This window comes from Pelophylax lessonae (genome assembly GCF_965119305.1).
Source record: "Pelophylax lessonae genome assembly, chromosome: 1".
Classification (NCBI taxonomy): Eukaryota; Metazoa; Chordata; class Amphibia; order Anura; family Ranidae; genus Pelophylax; species Pelophylax lessonae.
Window position 1 is genome coordinate 491,220,744 of NC_138768.1, and position 20,978 is coordinate 491,241,721.

At 46.4% G+C, this 20,978-nt stretch overlaps 2 protein-coding genes across 5 annotated transcripts in view; one reads left to right on the top strand and one right to left on the bottom strand.

Moving 5' to 3' along the window:
- SEMA6B (semaphorin 6B) overlaps positions 1 to 20,978 on the bottom strand; it is a 1,069,016-nt gene that overhangs the window by 689,047 nt on the left and 358,991 nt on the right. The window lies entirely within an intron of this gene.
- LOC309544498 (uncharacterized protein) overlaps positions 9,235 to 20,978 on the top strand; it is a gene marked incomplete at its 5' end in the record, with an annotated part of 45,776 nt that continues 34,032 nt past the window's right edge. The window contains 1 exon segment of the mRNA XM_082243404.1: positions 9,235 to 9,357. Within this exon segment, the coding sequence (XP_082099530.1) occupies positions 9,235 to 9,357 (123 nt within the window).

Sequence of the window (20,978 nt, forward strand, 5' to 3'; positions counted from 1 at the left end):
GTGAGTCCAGGGGGTTCTCCCCTCGCTCGTACTCGGTGTCGAGAGTGTTGGCTTTTCTCCAGTCTGGTGTGGACCAGCGTTTGGCGCTGGCCACGATCAAGGGCCAGGTGTCCGCACTGGCTATTCTTTTCCAACGCCCTGTGGCGTCCCATTCTCTGGTTCGCACCTTCATTCAAGGTGTGCGACATTTGGCTCCTTCCAGGAAGGAGCCCTTACCTCCATGGGACTTGAACTTGGTTCTGTCTGTGTTACAGCGTGCTCCCTTTGAAAACATTCGGGATATATCGTTGTGTTAGGGATACAAGTGGTAGCCTGATGGCAGAGGAAGGCCCCACGTGTGCTGGAGGGCGGAGCTTAGATGGGACCCCCCAAGGTAAGTGACACAGGCTAACCTGAGGTGCGGAATCTAAGTATCCACCGGGGTCTCTAGTGGTGAGGATGGACTTTGCTGCGTGTGGATACCAGGTCGCAGTCCTCAGGGTCGCCCCACCAAGGGAGAAACCGGTCAAGATCCGAAGGCAGATAAGCAGACAAGGGAGATCCGAGAGAATGGTCAAACAAGCCGGGGGTCAGGACGGGCAGCAGGTCGACAAGGTCAGGAACAAGCCAAAGGTCAGACGGATATCAAACAGGTAACAGGAAGCAGGCTTCAGGAACACAGGAAGAGCTGCAGACAAGACAGCGAAGACACAGTGCTTCTGAGCTGTTTAAATAAGGCAGCCTGTTTGCCAATTACTGCAATTAGTCTGCTCTAGGTTAACCCTTTGCATTGCAGTATCATGACAGCACATCAGTGTGCTCAGGAAGCATTCCTAACATTGCCCCCCCTTAAAGGCAACCTCCGGGTGCCCAACAAACTGCTTTTCTGAGGATGGGCAAGAAAAAACGCCTGGATCAGGTCTGCGGCATGAATGTTACTCTCAGGTTCCCGTGAATTCTCTTCCGGCCCATAACCCTTCCATTTAATAAGGAACTGAAGCTGGTTACCTCTTTTCCGGCAATCAAGTACAGCCTCAACTTCGTACTCCATGTCGCCATCCACCATCACTGGTTCCGGAGGTCCAGGGCTTCTGCCGGGGAAGGCGTCGGGAACTACGGGTTTTAAAAGAGTGACATGGAACACAGGATGGATCCGTAGGGTATCAGGTAAGGATAGCTCATAGGACACGGCATTGAGTCTTCTTTTAACAGGGAATGGGCCGATAAACCTGGGAGCCAACTTCTTGGATGGGCATGCCAAGCGGAGGTTAGCTGTAGATAAAAAGACCTGGTCACCTGGTTGGAGAATCAGTTCTCCCCTCTTTTTCCCATCAAAGATTCTTTTGGACGCTATCTGAGCCTTGGCCAAGGTGTCCTGCAGAAGTTTGTTGTTACTCGTGAAGAAGTCAATGGTGACCTGAACTGCGGGCACTCCGGAATCAGATGGGAAGTCAGGCAGAAAGGAAGGATGAAATCCATAATTGGCAAAGAAGGGAGATTGCCCGGTGACAGAATGTAGTGAATTATTAAAGGCAAATTCCGCAAATGGTAGTAATGCTACCCAGTCGTCCTGGACGAAGGTGGTAAAGCACCGGAGATATTGTTCCAGGGTCTGGTTCGTTCTCTCTGTTTGCCCGTTCGTCTGCGGGTGGTAAGCTGAAGACATAGATAATTCAATTTTTAGTAGCTTACACAAGGCCCTCCAAAAGCGGGACGTGAACTGTACCCCTCTGTCTGAGATAATGTTCTTGGGTACCCCGTGGAGTCGCACGATCTCCCTAATAAAGACTTCTGCAGTTTCTTTCGCAGAGGGGGTACCTTTGAGGGGTAGAAAGTGGGCCATCTTAGTAAGCCGGTCTACAACCACAAAAATGGCGGAGCACTCGGCCGAAGGTGGAAGTTCCACGATAAAGTCCATGGCGATAGTTTGCCAGGGCCGGTCAGGGATGGGGAGTGGTCTGAGGAGACCCCACGCCTTACTTCTGGTGGTTTTACTCCTGGAGCAAGAAACACAGGAAGACACATAACTTCTGCAGTCTTTTTCCATCTCAGGCCACCAAAAGGGGCGTTGCATGAGGTCAAGGGTCCTATGAACACCAAAATGGCCAGCCAGAGGGTGGTCATGGCAGGCAGCTAGAACCGAAACTCTGACTCCCTCCGGGACAAAGATTTTGTCCTTAGCCCACAACAAACCATCCTTGCGTGACAGAGGTATCCCAGGTGGACCGGAAATGTTGGCAGAGGCTTGCTCAAGATGGGATTTCAGGCTAGTGAGCAGGAGCAGGAAGTTTTTCTCTGACAGGATAGTGTCAGGTACCAAATCTTCTTTAGGATTATCAAACATCCGGGACAGGGCATCCGGTTTTAAATTTTTCGACCCGGGCCGATAGGTAATATGGAACGAGAATCTGGAGAAGAAGAGTGCCCATCGGGCCTGGCGGGGTCTAAGTCGCTTTGCAGATCTTAAGTACTCAAGGTTCTTATGATCGGTAAATATCAGAATCGGGTGTGATGCTCCTTCCAGTAGATATCTCCACTCTTCGAGAGCGGCCTTGATAGCCAGGAGTTCCCGGTCCCCGACATCATAATTTTTCTCCGCAGGAGAGAGTTTCCGGGAAAAGAAGTCTATTGGGTGAGTTAAGTCTTTAGTTCCCTGTCTTTGGGAGATGACTGCCCCGACCGCAACTTCCGATGCATCTACCTCCAGGAGATAGGGTAAAGCAGGATCCGGGTGACTCAGGATAGGGGCAGAGGTAAAATGTTTTTTAAGAACCGAGAAGGCGGACTGAGCTTCTGGGGTCCACTGGAAGCGGACATTCTTCTTAGTAAGGTGAGTAATAGGGGCTATGATGTTGGAGAACCCCTTAATGAACCTCCTATAAAAATTGGCGAAGCCAACGAAGAGCTGTACTCCCTTTTTGTCTGATGGAGGTGGCCAGTCCAGAATGGCAGAGACCTTCTGAGGATCCATCTCTATTCCTTCTGTGGAAATTATTAACCCCAGAAACGGGATACTGTTCTGTTCAAAAACGCACTTCTCGGCCTTGGCGTAGAGACCATGCTGGCGAAGGCGACCGAGGACATTTCGAACGTGCTCGCGATGCTGCTCTAGGGATGTTGAGAAGATTAGGATGTCATCCAAGTATACGATGACAAAGATATCCAACCAATCCCTGAAGATGTCGTTCACAAAGTGTTGGAACGTGGCAGGAGCATTACAAAGGCCAAATGGCATTACCAGGTATTCGAAATGTCCGAATCTAGTGTGGAAAGCAGTCTTCCATTCGTCGCCCTCTCGGATGCGCACCAAGTTGTACGCCCCACGAAGATCCAGCTTAGTAAACAGGACGGCAGATCTGAGTCTCTGAAAGAGTTCGGGGACTAGAGGAAGGGGATAACGGTTTTTAATAGTAACTTTATTTAAATCCCTATAATCAATGCATGGTCGGAGGGTGTGATCCTTCTCCTCTACGAAGAAGATACCTGCCCCTGCTGGAGAGGTAGAGGGACGGATGAACCCCTTCTTCAGACTTTCGTCTACATAGTCTTTTAAGACGTCCAGCTCACGTTCAGAAAGTGGGTAAATCTGGCCGAACAGGATTTCGGCTCCTGGGAGCAAGTCGATGGGGCAGTCAAATGGACGGTGGGGGGGCAAGGTCTCTGCTCCCCGTTTGCTGAATACGTCCAGGAAATCATGGTATGCTTTGGGCACCACAGAACATACATCAGGTTCAGATTCAAGACAGAACAGAGTCTTGGGGAATTCAGGAGGAGCGGGTAGACAGGAATTCTTGCAGTACAGAGATGGGAACTGGATGGTGCCTGTGATCCAATTGACTTGTGGGTTATGTGCTTGCAACCACGGTAATCCCAGAATAATGGGAAATAAGGGGGATTTGATAACATCCAAGCTAATCAGTTCCTTATGGCCGGAGGAGGAGACCATAGGAAGGGGAAAAGTTTCTTGGGTCACGGGCCCGGATTTGATGTGGGAGCCATCAGCCAGGAAGATGGTGAGGTCCTGGGTCTTGAGCCGGAGAGGTACACCATGTTGCAGGGCAAACGAGCGATCAATGAAACAACGGCAGGCTCCCGAGTCAATGATTGCTGTAACTGGGACGGGTCCTTCCGGAAGCTGTAATGACACAGGAAAGGCTAGGTGGGAGGAACTGTTAACAGATGCCACACAACTGGATGGTGAGGCTGGCAGGAACTTATGGTATTTTGCCGGGCAGGAGCGCACATAGTGGCCAGCTTCACCGCAATACAGGCACAGGTTACCCAACTGGCGACGGCGTCTCTCCTCCGGGGACAAAGCAGGCCGTATGATCCCAAGTTGTATAGGTTCAGGCGTATCTGAGGCAACTCCAGCGGGAGCGGGGTTGGTAGGAGCTGACCCAGCGGAAGAAAAGTATGCAGGAGGAGCAACTGGTAGCTTCCAGGCTGGTCTGAACTGCTGCGGAGATCGTTCTGCTCTGCATTCCCGTAGCCGCCGGTTGATTTGAATGGCCTGGGAAATCAAATCTTCCAAGGCGTCGGGGACACCTACCCGCGCCAGCTCGTCCTTCAGTCCTTCCAACAAACCGAGACGGAACTGATACCGGAGTGCTGCTTCGTTCCAGGACGTATCGGAACTGAGGCGGTGGAAGTCAGTGACGTAGTCCTCTACGGGCCTGCGACCCTGCTGAAGAACATGAAGCGCAGCTTCTGAGATGGAGGATCGCTGCGGGTCATCATAGAGCTGTGCCATGGCCTCAAAAAATGACCGTAAGGAGTTTAAATGGGGGCTGCCCTCTTCAAGGAGCCGAAGAGCCCAGGACTGGGGTTCGCCTAGGAGCAGGGAGATAACAAACCCCACCTTGGTGGTCTCCAAAGAAAAGGTTTGAGGTTGCAGGGAGAAATACAGCTGGCAGGCATTGCGAAATGCGCGGAATTTACTGCGATCCCCGGAATATTTTTCTGGAGCAGGAACTCGAGGTTCTGGTGGCAGCATCACTACGGTAGGGCCAGAAGCAGGTCCAGAGGGTGCTGCAGCAGGAGAGGAAGCAGATAATACAGGAAGATCCCCCTGAAGTGTCGTAGAGCGCAGCCATTCCTCTAGCTGTGTGTAGCCGTCTTGAAGCGACTTTACGGCTTGAGACAGGGCTGCGAGGTGTTGGCAGATCTCTTCCAACGGTGAGGCTTCTCTTGCAGGCTCCGTCATGGCTGTCTTGTACTGTTAGGGATACAAGTGGTAGCCTGATGGCAGAGGAAGGCCCCACGTGTGCTGGAGGGCGGAGCTTAGGCGGGACCCCCCAAGGTAAGTGACACAGGCTAACCTGAGGTGCGGAATCTAAGTATCCACCGGTTTTCGCCAGGGCCTCTAGTGGTGAGGATGGACTTTGCTGCGTGTGGATACCAGGTCGCAGTCCTCAGGGTCGCCCCACCAAGGGAGAAACCGGTCAAGATCCGAAGGCAGATAAGCAGACAAGGGAGATCCGAGAGAATGGTCAAACAAGCCGGGGGTCAGGACGGGCAGCAGGTCGACAAGGTCAGGAACAAGCCAAAGGTCAGACGGATATCAAACAGGTAACAAGAAGCAGGCTTCAGGAACACAGGAAGAGCTGCAGACAAGACAGCGAAGACACAGTGCTTCTGAGCTGTTTAAATAAGGCAGCCTGTTTGCCAATTACTGCAATTAGTCTGCTCTAGGTTAACCCTTTGCATTGCAGAATCATGACAGCACATCAGTGTGCTCAGGAAGCATTCCTAACACGTTGCCTCTGCTGTCTAAGAAGGTTGCCTTTTTGGTGGCGATCATTTCAGGTCGCAGGGTGTCAGAACTGGCAGCTTTATCTTGCCGTTTTCCATACTTGGTGATTCACCGGGATAAGGTGGTCTTGCGTCCGCATCCCTCCTTTCTTCCTAAGGTGGTCTCTGAGTTTAACATTAAGGAGGACATTGTCCTGCCTTTGCTTTGTACGAAGCCTAAGCATCCTAAGGAGGTTGCTCTGCATTCTTTGGATGTTGTCAGGGCGATCAGGGTTTACCTGTCGTCTACGGAGTCCTTTCGGAAGACGGACTCACTCTTTGTCCTTCCTGAGGGACCTCGGAAGGGCATGGCTGCATCTGCAGCGACTATTGCCAAATGGATTAGACAGACCATTGAACAGGCTTACGCCTTGAAGGAACGGGTTCCACCCTTCCCTGTTAAGGCGCACTCTACCAGATCTGTGAGTGCGTCCTGGGCCTATTGGCATCGGGCCTCGGTGGCCCAGGTGTGCAAGGCTGCGACCTGGTCGTCGGTGCACACTTTTTCCAAATTCTACAAAGTAGATGTTCTGGCGTCAGCTGATGCCTCCTTTGGCCGCAAGGTTCTCAGTGCGGCAGTGCCATGAAGGACCCTTGTTTTTTTATGGGTCCCTGGCTGTTGGTATTTGCTTTCCTGGGCTGTTGCTTCTGTTGAGCATTGTTTTCTGTTGCCCAGCAGGTTCTCTTACTGTGCATGTAAGGTTCCTTTCTCTGATGTGGGTACTGCGTTGCCTTTTCTATGGTTGCGTCTCCCACCCCTCATGTCTATACTGCTTTGGGACATCCCAACAGTGATGACTTAGAGGCGGCGGCGACTGTCGGAGGACGTAAGAGAAAACTAAATTTTTGTAAAATCTTACCTGTAAAATTCCTTTCTCTGAGTCCTCCGACAGTCCCCGCCCCCGCCCCTCTTTTGGGGTTCTTATTACCTACTGCTATGCTACCAAACTGAGTTGGGAGTGGTCACTGCAGGGGGGTATTGACCAGATGGGACAGCCCCCATGGGTGTGTATATGCAAATACCTTTGTTCTTTTGACTAAGTCTTTATGCCTAGCTACTCCTGCGGAGCAGAAGTCAATACCCAACAGTGATGACTTAGAGGCGGCGGCGACTGTCGGAGGACTCAGAGAAAGGAATTTTACAGGTAAGATTTTACAAAAATTCAGTTTTTAGAATACCCGATTGGGTCAAATATTCAGCGTCAGATTTACAATTATGACTGACCCTCATAAACTGACCTCGGGGGAAAATTTTTGAGCCAGGTAGGGTGATGGCCACTCTGTATGGATAGATAGCTGTTTCTATCTTTTGGCTTAAAATACACTTTGGTGGTCAACTTGGTGTCTTGTCTACGAATGATCACATCCAAAAAGTGTATCTCCTCCTGACTCCATCGGAAGTCCAACTTGATGTTGTTCTGATTATTATTAAGGTGGCTCATAAAATCCTTCAAAGAAGATTCTGGGCCCTCCCAAATGAAGATAACATCATCAATAAACCTACGGTAATATTTCAATGCGGGTCTACTAGTATTGAAGACAAATTTGTCTTCCCATTCCGCCATGAATATATTTGCGAGACTTGGGGCGAACTTAGCGCCCATAGCAACACCTGTTCTTTGACTAAAAAACGTATTTTAATACCAAAAATAATTGTGACCCAAACAAACGTCAAGGGCCTTCTGGATGAAAACCTTTTGTGCAAAGGGTACTTCATCACGTTTGCTCAAAGCCCAATCAAGGGCTAAAAGAGCGTCACCAACCCCTGGAAGATAGATGGAATGATGATGATGATGAGGTTCAGAGAACCCCCCGACACCAGCCTTTTTTAGGGACAGGCAGGGGGAGGGTTCGTCATCGCCCGTACAATCGGGGCCAGCAGGGAGATCGTCAGACACTCCGAGAAGATCACAACCCGAAGAGGTGTCCGGTCTGGAAGACGGATCCAGCACAAGAAAGAGAAGGAGAGAGCACTGAACGAGTCGATTTATAACATCAGCAGGGTGGAACTGACTAAAAGCGAACTACACATTTTAGACCAAGGACCGAAACGGGCAATGAATAAATTCAATGTGTATATTGATACACAAATACATAAGGAAATTGAATTTGAAGAACTATTTCATTAATAACCCCTTCACATCTGTTAGTAATGGAGGTGGAAGTGGTGGGATTAATAGTGGTTTGCGGAATAGATCTATATTTAATCCCCCCGTTAGAAACAACCATTGTGTGGAGGTTTTCAAAAATGTAGTCTTACAAGACTTACAGTCCTTTCCACTTAATCACACCATCGTGAAGAAATACAAACACATACAGGAGGGCCTTGAGTCTTTAGAGCAGCGTAAGGAAATTATAATCAGGCCCGCTGAGAAGGGTGGAGGAGTTGTAATTTTAAATAAGGACTTCTACCACAGACAATTACAAGAGATGTTGGGTGATACGGCTACTTATGTGCAATTACCTTGTGATCCGACCCCCAAGTTTGAGAAGGGCTTTAAGAGCCATGTGTTGACCAAAAAAGAGAGGAAATTTTTGGTCCCGAGTGTATGTCGGATACCCATCATCTACACGCTGCTTAAGGTCCACAAGGGCCCCACGTGTCCTCCTCCCCATCCCATTGTTAATGGTATCGGTTAAGTGAACGCAAGACTTGGTCAGTACCTGGATACCTTTTTACAGCCCAGTGTCCTTGGGACTAAAGCATTCCTTAAGGACACAAGGGAATTTGTGTCCTTTCGTTGGTTAAGTTGGACATTTGTTGGTTAAGTTGGATGATGTGATGTTGGGGGACGACCCGCCCGCCTTTCTGATGATGGCGGACGTGTCATCCCTCTACACCATCATCCAACACGATGATGCTCTTTTAGCCCTTAATTGGGCTTTGAGCAAACGTGATGAAGTACCCTTTGCACAAAAGGTTTTCATCCAGAAGGCCCTTGACTTTTGTTTGGGCCACAATATTAAAATACGTTTTCTAGTCAAAGAACAGGTGTTGCTATGGGCGCTAAGTTCGCCCCAAGTCTCGCAAATATATTCATGGCGGAATGGGAAGACAAATTTGACTTCAATACTAGTAGACCGTAGGTTTATTGATGATGTTATCTTCATTTGGGAGGGCCCAGAATCTTCTTTGAAGGATTTTATGAGCCACCTTAATAATAATCAGAACAACATCAAGTTGGACTTCCAATGGAGTCAGGAGGAGAAACACTTTTTGGATGTGATCATTCGTAGACAAGATATCAAGTTCACCACCAAAGTGTATTTTAAACCAAAAGATGGAAACAGCTATCTATCCATACAGAGTGGCCATCACCCTACCTGGCTCAAAAATATACCCCGAGGTCAGTTTATGAGGGTCAGGCGTAATTGTACGTCTGACACTGATTATTTGACCCAATCGGGTATTCTGAAAGAGAGGTTTCTAACCAAAGGCTATAGAGAGAATAGCTTAGTGAAATTATGAAGATTTTGGAAGTTCCAAGGAGTTCATGCTTGGAGATTAAGAAGATCAACACTCTGAGCTCATCTGGCAATAAGAAGGAGTGGAGCTTCTTATCAGACTACTCTGAGGACTACAGAAAAGTAGAGAATATCTTTAAAAAGCATTGGCCTATACTATGTATGGATAAGACTTTGGGACCTGTTTTACCTGAGGTTCCATCATTTATCTATATTTACATAGTTACATATTACATAGTTACATAGTAGGTGAGGTTGAATAAACACAATAGTCCATCCAGTTCAACCTGTGTTGGTGCGTGTGGCCGTAATCATCTCACATACCCCTGAATGTTCTGATTCTTGAGATGTACGTCTAAAAGTCTTTTGAAAGCCACCATACTTCCCGCAGAAACCATCTCTTGTCGTAGAGAATTCCACAATCTTGTAGCCCTAACAGTAAAGAACCCCCTCGTTGCCTGAGGTTAAAACGCTTCTCCTAATACTGGTGATAGGATTGTCAAGAAAATACTCGACCCATCAAATATCTCTTTCATCCCAGGAAGGCAGGGTTTTTCCTCATGTGGGAGGTGTTGGTCTTGCTTTTTTCGCTAGATCAAATTTGAGGAAACAGGAAAAGTTTTTGGTTCCAGCCATAAACAAAACATTTGAGATTAAGCACCTCATGACATGCGAAACGACGCATGTTGTATACGCACTGATGTGTCCCTGCAATCTGCTATATATTGGGCGTACCAAGCGGACTATATGGCAGAGGGTAGGGGAACACATCAGCAACATTCTAAAAGGAAAGTGAGAACACAGCGTTTCCGCACACTTCAGAAAATTCCATCAACGTGACCCTAGGGGGTCTGCATTTTTGGGGAGTAGAGCGGGTGTCCCCGGCACAGAGAGGTGCAAACTGGGTTAGAGAATTGTCCAAATGCAAGACAAAATGGATTTTTCTGACCCAGTCACTTGATCCAGTAGGCCTCAATATTGAGCTAGATTTGAACTGCTTCATTAGTGATGCATAACACTGTAGAGGAGCCCCTGAGGACCTCCAGGGGAGTTTGAAAGTGATAATTTCTATTATTCTTTTGATCTCCGTCTGGGGCATATCCCCAGGGGTGTGCGCTTTATTTTATTCTGAATTTCATTCTGAATTTTAGTTTTTTGGAATGTTTATCATTTATATATTTTATGAACTCCATGCGTGTTTTTATCATGATTTATACTGTATATGTGTGTTCTTCAATTTTTTATATACGCCCCCATACACATGTGAGCTTATTGCTGTGGTTTATATAATATGGGATACGACTAAGCACACCTTGTTCCGGTCTTAGGGCCTTTGAGAGGGGCCGAATGTATATACACATGAAGCCGTAATGGCTTTGAATATTATTATTATTTTTACATTCACACTGGTCCTATTTTCAATTAATTTAATCTTAGGTGTGGAGGTGAACAATTTATAGATGTGTATATTTATACATGTATATACCCTGATTGGGAGCGCTGTGCCACTGATTGGTGAAACCAGTCTTGTTGACAGCTACTTAATGGCTCCCCATATTTTATAGGCATTCCAGCTCACAATACATAGTAATCTGTGGTATTTATTGTGACTGGGCTGTTGTTAATCCTGGGTGATCACAGACCCGCCACTTTCCCAGTGTTTTGTGGTCTATTTGCCGTTTATCGGCATGGAAGGGGTTAATTGTACAAGCGGATGATCTGCTATAACTCGTATTCCTTATTCCTTATGCCTGATAGACCGGAAGTAGTGGTGCAGTGTGCACCCAGTCCTCTCTGTTTTATATTGGGCCGTACGCCATGCCGTTTGGTCACACCCCCTGTTGAAGTCGGATATGACGAAACGCGGAAGGGCGTGACCAAACGGTATCCTTGGTTACCGACACGGTGGAGGAACTGGAGTGTCAGGAGGAACTCTCTACTTGGCGTGGAGCCAGTGTAAGCGTCCGAAGGATGTCCACAACTCCGATGTAATGTTGGATTATGATCTTATGTGATAATCTGCTGTTTAACAAGTGAGTGCACTGTGCGGGATGATTTTAATAAATTGTGTGGAAACGGTATCACACTAGTGGAGCTTTTTTTATTTGCATACACGGGTGCTATACTATCCGAAGGGGTGTCTGTGGCGGTCCTGTGGAGCTTTGCTTTCTAATACCTATGAGCTGTGTGCCTGATCCACGAGAGTGGGGGGCATGAACATTTGGTGAGTGTTCCATCCAGCTATTATCCCGGCACTGTGGTGGTGGAGAGTGGGGTGTCCCCCCCCCTATCAGGGATTATTACTACTACTTAAAGATTATCTACATTTGCATGTATTTAGAGTTCAAGGACTTTATGGACTAGTGTTTGTGCTGTGAACAACCATAAGGGTAATTTTACATGATTTTATTGTGTATATAGGTCTTGACCTGTGTACCAGGTTTATAAACAACTGTGTGGTGGTGAGGGGTTTCCACCATCCTTGCGCTACTGTTATTTGTGACGTGTATGTTTTACTCTATATATATATATATATATATATATATATATATATATATATATATATATATATATATATATAAAATTGCATTCTTTTATTAGAGAGTCAGTGGAGTCAGTCCTTCATCTGGAGATTGATGTGTAGCAAGTGAGTGAGCACTGCCTAGGGTGTGGCACACAAGGTGTGGTGAAGGTGCATGTCCTGATTGTTTAACACCATGGTGAAAGGACAGAATATTCTGATTACACCAAGAGACTTTGAACCCGCTGTAATATTGATTTTAGGACTGCGAATCCCAGTTGGGATCAAAAAGATTTTGATAAGTGCTGCTAATGTGATTTGCTTTTCAGGAGGACCTGGACCATTAATCTGAGCAGCTTAACACAAAAGTGGTATACTATTTTGTTCATTTATAGCAGCAGCTATACCCAAAAAGGGTCTCTCATATACAGTATTTGTGTAATTTTATTGTTTTTTCGCTAATCCATAGCGCTGGGTGAGTAACGGGGGGTTTCAAAACTATTGGATCTTACTCCATTTTAGGACAATACATAGATTATCTTCAACCGGTGGTACATAAAACCAAGTCGTATCTAAAAGATATTAAAAACATCATACAAATTTTGAGTACTTTCTCCAGTTCACCATCTAGTATATTGATCACGGCGGATGCCCTAGAAGCTGTTCAGTGGGCTTTTTCTGATTCAAACCTCTCCAGAAAACATAAAAAGTTTCTGTATAACAGTTTGAACTTTTGTCTGTGTAAGAACTATTTTTGATATAACCATCGCTTCTACTTACAGACGAGAGGGGTAGCGATGGGGGCCAGGTTCGCTCCCAGTGTGGCCAACTAATTTATGGCCCACTGGGAGGAGGACATTATATTCTATGACCCGCCCCCTCAGTTATCATGGTACAGGTGGTACATCGACGACCTATTCATGATCTGGGAGGGAGACAAGGCTAGCCTTCAAGCTTTCATGGGTAAAATGAGTGATAATAGGAATATTGTATTCCTAGATTTAGAGATCTACAAAGAGGATGGCTTGTTTAAAACACGCAATTACTTTAAACCAACGGATCGAAACACATACATCCCTCTGGATAGCTATCACCATAGATTGTGGTTTTGTAATATCCCCCGGGGGCAGTTCATGCGTTTAAGATGCAACTGCACCTCGGATGCAGACTTCCCTTCACAATCTATGGTGCTTGCAGAAAGATTCTTACAAAAGGGATATGAACAGGAGGTCATTAGAAAATAACTCAACCAGCTTAAAGATATCAAAAGATATCAACAGAGAGTCCATGTTAACCATTTTAGCCCCGGAAGATTTTGCTGCTCAATGACAGGCCACTTTTTTCAACTTGGCATTGCGCAAATTTAGCTGACAATTGTGCGGTCATGCAATGCTGTACCCAAACAAAATTTAATAAAAAATTTTCCCACAAACAGAGCTTTCTTTTGGTGGTATTTGATCACCTCTGCGCTTTTTATTTTTTGCGATATTAATAAAAAAAGAGTGAAAAGTTTGCAAAAAAATTGACATTTTCTACTTTGACAGTTAAAAAATATCTAATAGATAAATTTTTTGCTATATATTTAGGCCAAAATGTATTTAGCTACATGTCTTTGACAAAAAAAATTCTCAATGAGCGTATTTTTATCCACTTTAAGACCGGAAGATTTTACCCCCTTCCTGACCAGGCCATATTTTGCGATTCGGCACTGCGTTACTTTAATGGACAATTGCGCAGTCGTGCGAAACTGTACCCAAATTAAATTTACGTTCTTTTTTTCCCACAAATAGAGCTTTCTTTTGGTGGTATTTGATCACCTGTGCGATTTTTAATTTTTGAAAAAAAGAGGGACAATTTTGAAAAAAAAAAACAATATTTTTCACATTCTGATATATAACATTCCCAAAAAAAATGAAAAAATCTAAATTTTTTAACATTTTGGGCCAAATTGTTTTCTGCTAAGTATTTTTGGTAAAAAAAAATAGCAATAAGCGTATTTTGATTGGTTTGAGCAAAAGTTATCGCGTTTACTAACTTTGGGAAAGATTTGTCATTTTTATTGTTTTTTTTTACTAGTAAATGGCGGCAATCTGCAATTTTTTGCGGGACTGTGACATTGCGGCGGACAGATCGGACCCCTAACTGACAATTTTGACACTTTTGGGGAGACTAGTGACATTACTACAGTAATCAGTCATAAAAATATGCACTGTTACAGTAATAATGACACTGGCAGGGAAGGGGCTAACACTGTTGGTGCTCAAGGGGTTAAATGTATGCCTCATGCTTACTGACGTGTGTGGGGGGAAGGGGTTCTGTGGCAGAGACAGAGATCGCAGGTTCAGCTATGCTGAATCCTGTAATCTCTCCCTGTCTGTCACAGAGAAGATCCGCCTGCTTTGTTTACACAAGCAGGCGGATTTTCTCACACTTTCCCCGACGATCAGGGAAGAGAGGCAGTAATTGCCACATCTCCTCCTTCGGCCCGACTCCTGCTATTGTCTAAACACAGCGGGAGCAAGCCTCCGCCGAGACAGCTAGGAGTCCAGCGACATAGGTCTACATCGCTGGACTCAGGGCTTCCACTGTGCCGCAGTAGCAGCACAGTGAGCGGTCCTAAAGTGGTTAAATAAGGAGTGTGTAGTAGGAGCTAATAATGAATTCCGTATAGTTTTGGACTTCAATATGCATTATAAAAAAGTTGAGCGTATTATCAGGAAACACTGGGCCATCCTCAGACAGGATAAAATCTTGGGTCCTTCTGTATCTGAATATCCCAAATTTGTTTATAAAAAAGCACCCTCTTTGCACAACAGATTAGTTCCGGGAGTCGTGGATTCCCCCAAGGTCAGAGACAACCGTCTTTTCTCCTTTTTGTCAGGCTTCTATGCATGTGGTAAGTGTGCCACAAGTAGAAGCTGTAAGAGGAATATAAAAAAGAAAAAATACTTTATTTCCACGGCCATTAAAAAAACTTATAAAATTGATAATCTCATCACATGTGCTACGCAAGGTGTGGTGTACATGTTGGAATGTTGGATGTGAATGTGAATTACAGTACATTGGGCGGACGTCACAAGCATTGCATGTACATGTCGTGGAACACGTCAACAATATTAGAAAGGGTCTGATCGCTCATAGTGTGTCCAGACATTTTAGGATCTGTCACCAGAGAAATCTAAGTGGATTAAAATTTTGGGGAATTGAAAAAGTGAACCGTCATTGGAGGGGCGGCAATTTTATTCGGCAATTAAGTTGCAGAGAGTTCATCTGGCTATTTGAGACCAAGTTCTTGACTTTATTAGGACCCAATGTAGACTTTAACTTAAATTGACTTATTTCTGACAGATGAGTTTATTATTATGGTTTTAGGGATTTTTTTAATATGTATTTTTGATATACATTTTTATTATTTTTAATATATGTTTTATTATTTTTAGTGTGTTTATTTATCTTTATATTTGTTATTTTTGTAACTTGTATGGTCTATTATGAGTATTCATTGGGTATATATACAAGGTGTGTTGCTGTCACCTATGGTGCTTTATCCGGATGGCCGTAGTCACTGGTGATTGTTATATTTTTCTTTACCATCTGCATATTACTGGTGCATTGTTTTGCTACAGATAGTTACTGTATGCACATGGGATAATCCTATTAGACAGTGACTATTTATTTCGATTCCAGTAATAGATGGGAATATAGTGTAAGGCTTCATTAATAGGAGGTCTGTTTTTCCTCACTTCAAGTTTTTTCATTTCTGCAATCAATTGTCTAGTTTTTAGAGTAATATAAGATGTCCAACGAACTTGAGGATTTTCCCCTTGTTTATATCCAGGGCTTTTTTTTCTCAGAGAAAAGGTGCTGGAACTCACCTTCCCTGCCCACATCCCCACCCCAACTCTGCCCACATCCCCACCTCAACTCCGCCCACAACCCCACCCCCAGCCACGCCTTCCTCAGAGGTGAAAATTAAGTGGTCGCCAAATAACGGGTGTGATCAAGGCTTAGAACTGCGTAACACAGAAGATGCAAGATTCAGAAGACTGAAGCACACATTACCCCCTTCTCTGTACATACAGCCCCCTCCCTGTACACATTACCCCCTCCCTATACAAATTACCCCCTTCTCTGTACATACAGCCCCCTCCCTATAAAAATTACCCCCTTCTCTGTACATACAGCCCCCTCCCTATACACAATACCCCCTCCCTGTACACATGACCCCCTCCCTGTACTTACAGCCCCCTCCCTATACACATTGCCCCCTCCCTGTACATACAGCTCCCTCCCTGTACACATTACCCCCTCCCTTTTCTTACAGCCCCCTCCCTGTACATATTACCCCCTCCCTGTACATACAGCTCCCTCCCTGTACACATGACCCCCTCCCTGTACACATGACCCCCTCCTTGTACTTACAGCCCCCTCCCTGTACACATTACCCCCTCCCTGTACATACAGCTCCCTCCCTGTACACATTACCCCCCTCCCTGTACATACAGCTCCCTCCCTGTACACATTACCCCCTCCCTGTACATACAGCTCCCTCCCTGTACACATTACCCCCTCCCTGTACATACAGCTCCCTCCCTGTACACATTACCCCCTCCCTGTACATACAGCTCCCTCCCTGTACACAGAGCTCCCTCCCTGTACACACAGCTCCCTCCCTGTACACAGAGCTCCCTCCCTGTACATACAGCTCCCTCCCTGTACACATTACCCCCTCCCTGTACATACAGCTCCCTCCCTGTACACAGAGCTCCCTCCCTGTACATACAGCTCCCTCCCTGTACACATTACCCCCTCCCTGTACATACAGCTCCCTCCCTGTACACAGAGCTCCTTCCCTGTACATACAGCTCCCTCCCTGTACATATTACCCCCTCCCTGTACACATTACCCCCTCCCTGTACACAGAGCTCCCTCCCTGTACACATTACCCCCTCCCTGTACACATTACCCCCTTCTCTGTACATACAGTACCCTCCCTGTAAACACAGCCCCCTCTTGCACACATTATCCTCTTCCCTGTACACATTACTCCCCTCCATATTTGATGTACACCATTCCCCCTCTTTTGCACATTACTTCCTCCCTGTACATACTTCCCCCTCCTTCATTCATTACCCCTATACACATTGGCCCCCATCCCCCTCCACATTATGCCACTTCTTCACAAACCCCCCCCCCCCCATTCTCCTTTACAATGCCTAATCCCCTTCACTAATTATTTCTTAGCCCAGCAAGGGTTAAAGCTGATGCTGGCAGGGTGCTTTGTCCACTCGGTGGGGATTCTCACTTTCACAAAGCTATAAATCACCCACAGTGACAGTCTGTTCACATTCCTGACATCGAGAGCCCTGCTGACCTGTCCAGCTGCAACTTCCTTAGCACGGATCCAAGGATGAGAAGGCTGATCCTCAGACACCCTCCAAAGTCAGGCAAGTGCTGGTGCAGGTCAGGGCAGCTCACACTTACCTCTTGCTGAACTTGTCAGACGTGCTCCCTTCAGGCTCTCAGCCATGCTGGAGGAGGTGGGTGGAGCCAAAACTAACTAGGCGCAGGGGAAGAAGTTCTTCCGCCACTTGAATGCTGTTACCTCTCCTCGGCCTCATAACATGACGTCACTGGTTGCTAGACGCTAAGCGGCAGGCTATTCTAGCAACCAGTGCTGGAGGCAGCAGAGAGGCCATCTGGAAGCGCAGAACAGTGAAGCTGCTCATGATTTACAATATATGTGAGTGACACAGCTTCGGCGCCCCTCATCTGCAGCAGCCCTGGAACCTGGAGAGGAAAGAGTTGCCAAAGGTTCCGGAACGGCGCGCCGCCGCGTTCCGGCAGAAAAAAAGCCCTGTTTATATCTATTGATGTTATGTGTTGGTTTATCTTGCAGAGCAACTTAATATATGCATCTGATCAGTTTTTGTTGTTATGGAGGAGTGCATGCCTTTTAGGCCTGCTGAATTTAATTGGCGAATCGATGAATTGCGATGCGACCATTTGTGATTCTGCATTGATTTGAGGGAATGGCAACATCGATTAGGAAATGACGTCACCCAGCCACGCCACACCCTCCCGCTCCTGGGAAAAAAACACCGCAGTGGTGATCGGCGCGGGAGCTGATTGGTGGATTAGTGCGGGAGCTGAATAAAATGCTCTGCCCCTTCCTCTTCCCTCTTTGACCCGAGGTGCAGCGGTAAAGAACATCCCCCGCATGGTATCGGCCCCACCTGCTGCCTTGCAGCCAGCCAGCTAAGCCACTGGAGCCCAGAGTATCCACGTTGTCTTGCAGCCAGCCAGGACCTGGAGCCCCAAGCGTCCCCAATCGCAGCCAGCCAGCGCTGCCTCACTGCAGTCGCTCCCAGCCACCATGCCAGCCAGCCACTGGAGCCCAGAGAGCACTGTCCTCCTCAGTGAAGTACTACTATGCAGTGCACAACAACACACACACAGCAGGTATGTATCACCAACAAATACGAACTAACTAATTATTATAATGAGAGTGAGAGTAGTAGTTGAGGACATTTATTTAGTGGCCTGGCCTCTCTCAGAGGGGTGACGTCTCTGGGGGGGGTGATGTCTTTTTGATTGGGGGGGTACTACTATATGTCTGATGGATGGGACTCTTTTTCTGGTGTCTGGTGGCATGATGGGGCTATTATGGGGGTCTCTGTATCTCTGGGGGGTATGTCTGTGATGGAGGACCCGGGACATTGGACACTATCTCTGTTGTGCAGTGGAAGGGGGGGTCTCTCTTTCATTGTCAGCGGTGGAGGGGGGGGTCTATTTAGCTGTGGGAAGGGGGTCTCTGTCAGTGTCAGCTGTGGAAGGGGGGACTCTGTCAGTGTCAGCTGTGGGAAGGGGGGGTCTCTGTCAGTGTCAGCTGTGGGAAGGGGGGTCTCTTTCAGTGTCAGCTGTGGGAAGGGGGGTCTCTGTCAGTGTCAGCTGTGTGTAAAGGGGGTCTCTGTCAGTGTCAAGCTCAGCTATGGGGGAAGGGGGGTTCCTGTCTGACTGTGTCAGCTGTGGGGGAAGGGGGGTCTCTGTCAGTGTCAGCTGTGGAAAGGGGGCTCTCTGGCTCAGTTTGATGTGAAGGGGGGGCCTCTGGCTCAGTTTGCTGTATAAAGGGGGGTCTCTGGCTCAGTTTCCTGTAGAAAGGGGAGTCTCTGGCTCAGTTTGCTGTGGAAAGGGGAGTCTCTGGCTCAGTTTGCTGTGGAAAGGGGGATAAGGTCAGGTCACTGTCTCACTCTCTGTCTGGGACTCTCTCTGACTCACAGGTTGGAGACTGGAGAAATGGTTATGTTTTGGAGTCTGAGAAGGGAGTGACAGGTGGGAGGTGGGAAGGGGAAGGGTGGCTGACTGCCTGGCAGTCTGGCAGTAACTGTGATGGGGAGTCTGGGGGGGGGGGGGGGACTCTGTTTTTTTTCTTTATTGTTATATTTTGTGCATTAAGGAAGGAATGCATTTCATGTCTGCAGTGCAGACTGAGACCGCACGCGCAGATATTATATAGTTACATAGTAGTTGAGGTTGAATAAAGACAATAGTCCATCCAGTTCAACCTGTGTAGGTGTGAATCATTTCCCAAAGTGAAATCAGATAAGGTATCGTATTGTTACACGAACACTTACAGAATCAATGCAATGCATTCATAAAAGGGACTGACAGAATCAGACAGACAGACACAGCAATATTTTAGGAAACTTGATGCTTGCTTGTTGCGGCTTAGTTTACAAGTGCTTTTTTTTTTTTTTTTAACACTGACAGAGTATGCAAACTTACGTCATCCGATTCCCTCACATACGTGGTATGGTAATCGCAGAAGGAGAAAAAGAGCGAGAGATAAAAGATGCACCTAGCGTTTTAAAAGCAAACATCTGGGCACATTTCAGATTTTACAACCAAACAGGGAAGCGCGAGTTGGACAAGACACACAATGTGTGTAAAGACTGTCACACAGAAATGAAATACCTAGGGAATACTACGAACTTGAGAAACCATGTTAGCCGTTTTCATGCTGAGATGCTATCACCTGTTACCACCACCAGTGCCAATGCCACCACCAAGGAAATATACCCAGGTCAGCCAAGAACTGATGCCATACTGTCAACATTTCCGACCAACTCTGAAAAAGGGAAGAAACTAACCAAAGCTGTGGCAGCTTTCATCGCCAAGGACCTATGGCCTTACTCTGTTGTGGACAACCCCGGGTTTCGCTACCTGTTGAAGATGCTAGAGCCACCTTATAAGATCCCGTCACGCAGTCACTTTACAGAAAACGTTATACCTGCACTCTACCACGAAACCAAAGCTCAGGTAATTGCGTCAATGAACCAAGCTAGTCGAGTCGCAATAATGTGTGATTCATGTACTTCAGTCACGACGGAGTCCTATGTTACAATAACAGCACATTATGTTACTAAGAACTGGCAGGTCTTGTCACATGTGTTGCAAATGAGAGCCATTTATGAGTCTCACACGTGATTTTTTTTACATCCAGGAAGTGCCGTCTGGTCTGCCCACTGCCAGTCACATCAGTGTTGTTTTATAGCTTTATAGCACTGAGATGGTTTGTTTTTGAAGATTGTCCATATTCTGTTGTTTCACACTACAAGCGTCTAGGGGTTAATTTAACCCTCAACCAAATAAATACTAAGTGTATTTCCTTCTAGACAACTGACACCAAGTCACGGTGCCACCATTATAGGAAGGAAAATCACTGTGAGAAAAAAATTGTAAATTGAAGCTTAAAACCTAGAGTAAATCTTATCTTACTGGATCACAAATAATACAGCAATTTTTTGGTATTGGATGTTACTTGTATGTGCAATATTACTATATTTGTGAATGTGACCCCATAAGGATCAAGGTTAAGCTTCAGTTGACGATTTATTCTGTCAAGGATTTTCCTTCCTCTAATGGTGCCTTGGCTTGGCTTCAGTTACAGGTGTAATCGACGTGGTAGAGTGCAGGTAACGTTTTCTGTAACGTGACTGACCGAGTGTGCTGACAAGAGCTTATAACACAGCTCTAGCATCAACTCAACACATACTGTGTTTAGTTGACTGGCAGTGGCAGGGGCGAACACAATCATTGTCATAGTGAACCCGGAACATTTTATATTTGTTTTACAGCTTTTCTGAGACTGGAGATGCTTGTTTTCAAAGATGGTCCATTTTGAATGTTCACACACTAAGTGTTTGTAGGAGGTTCCCTCAAC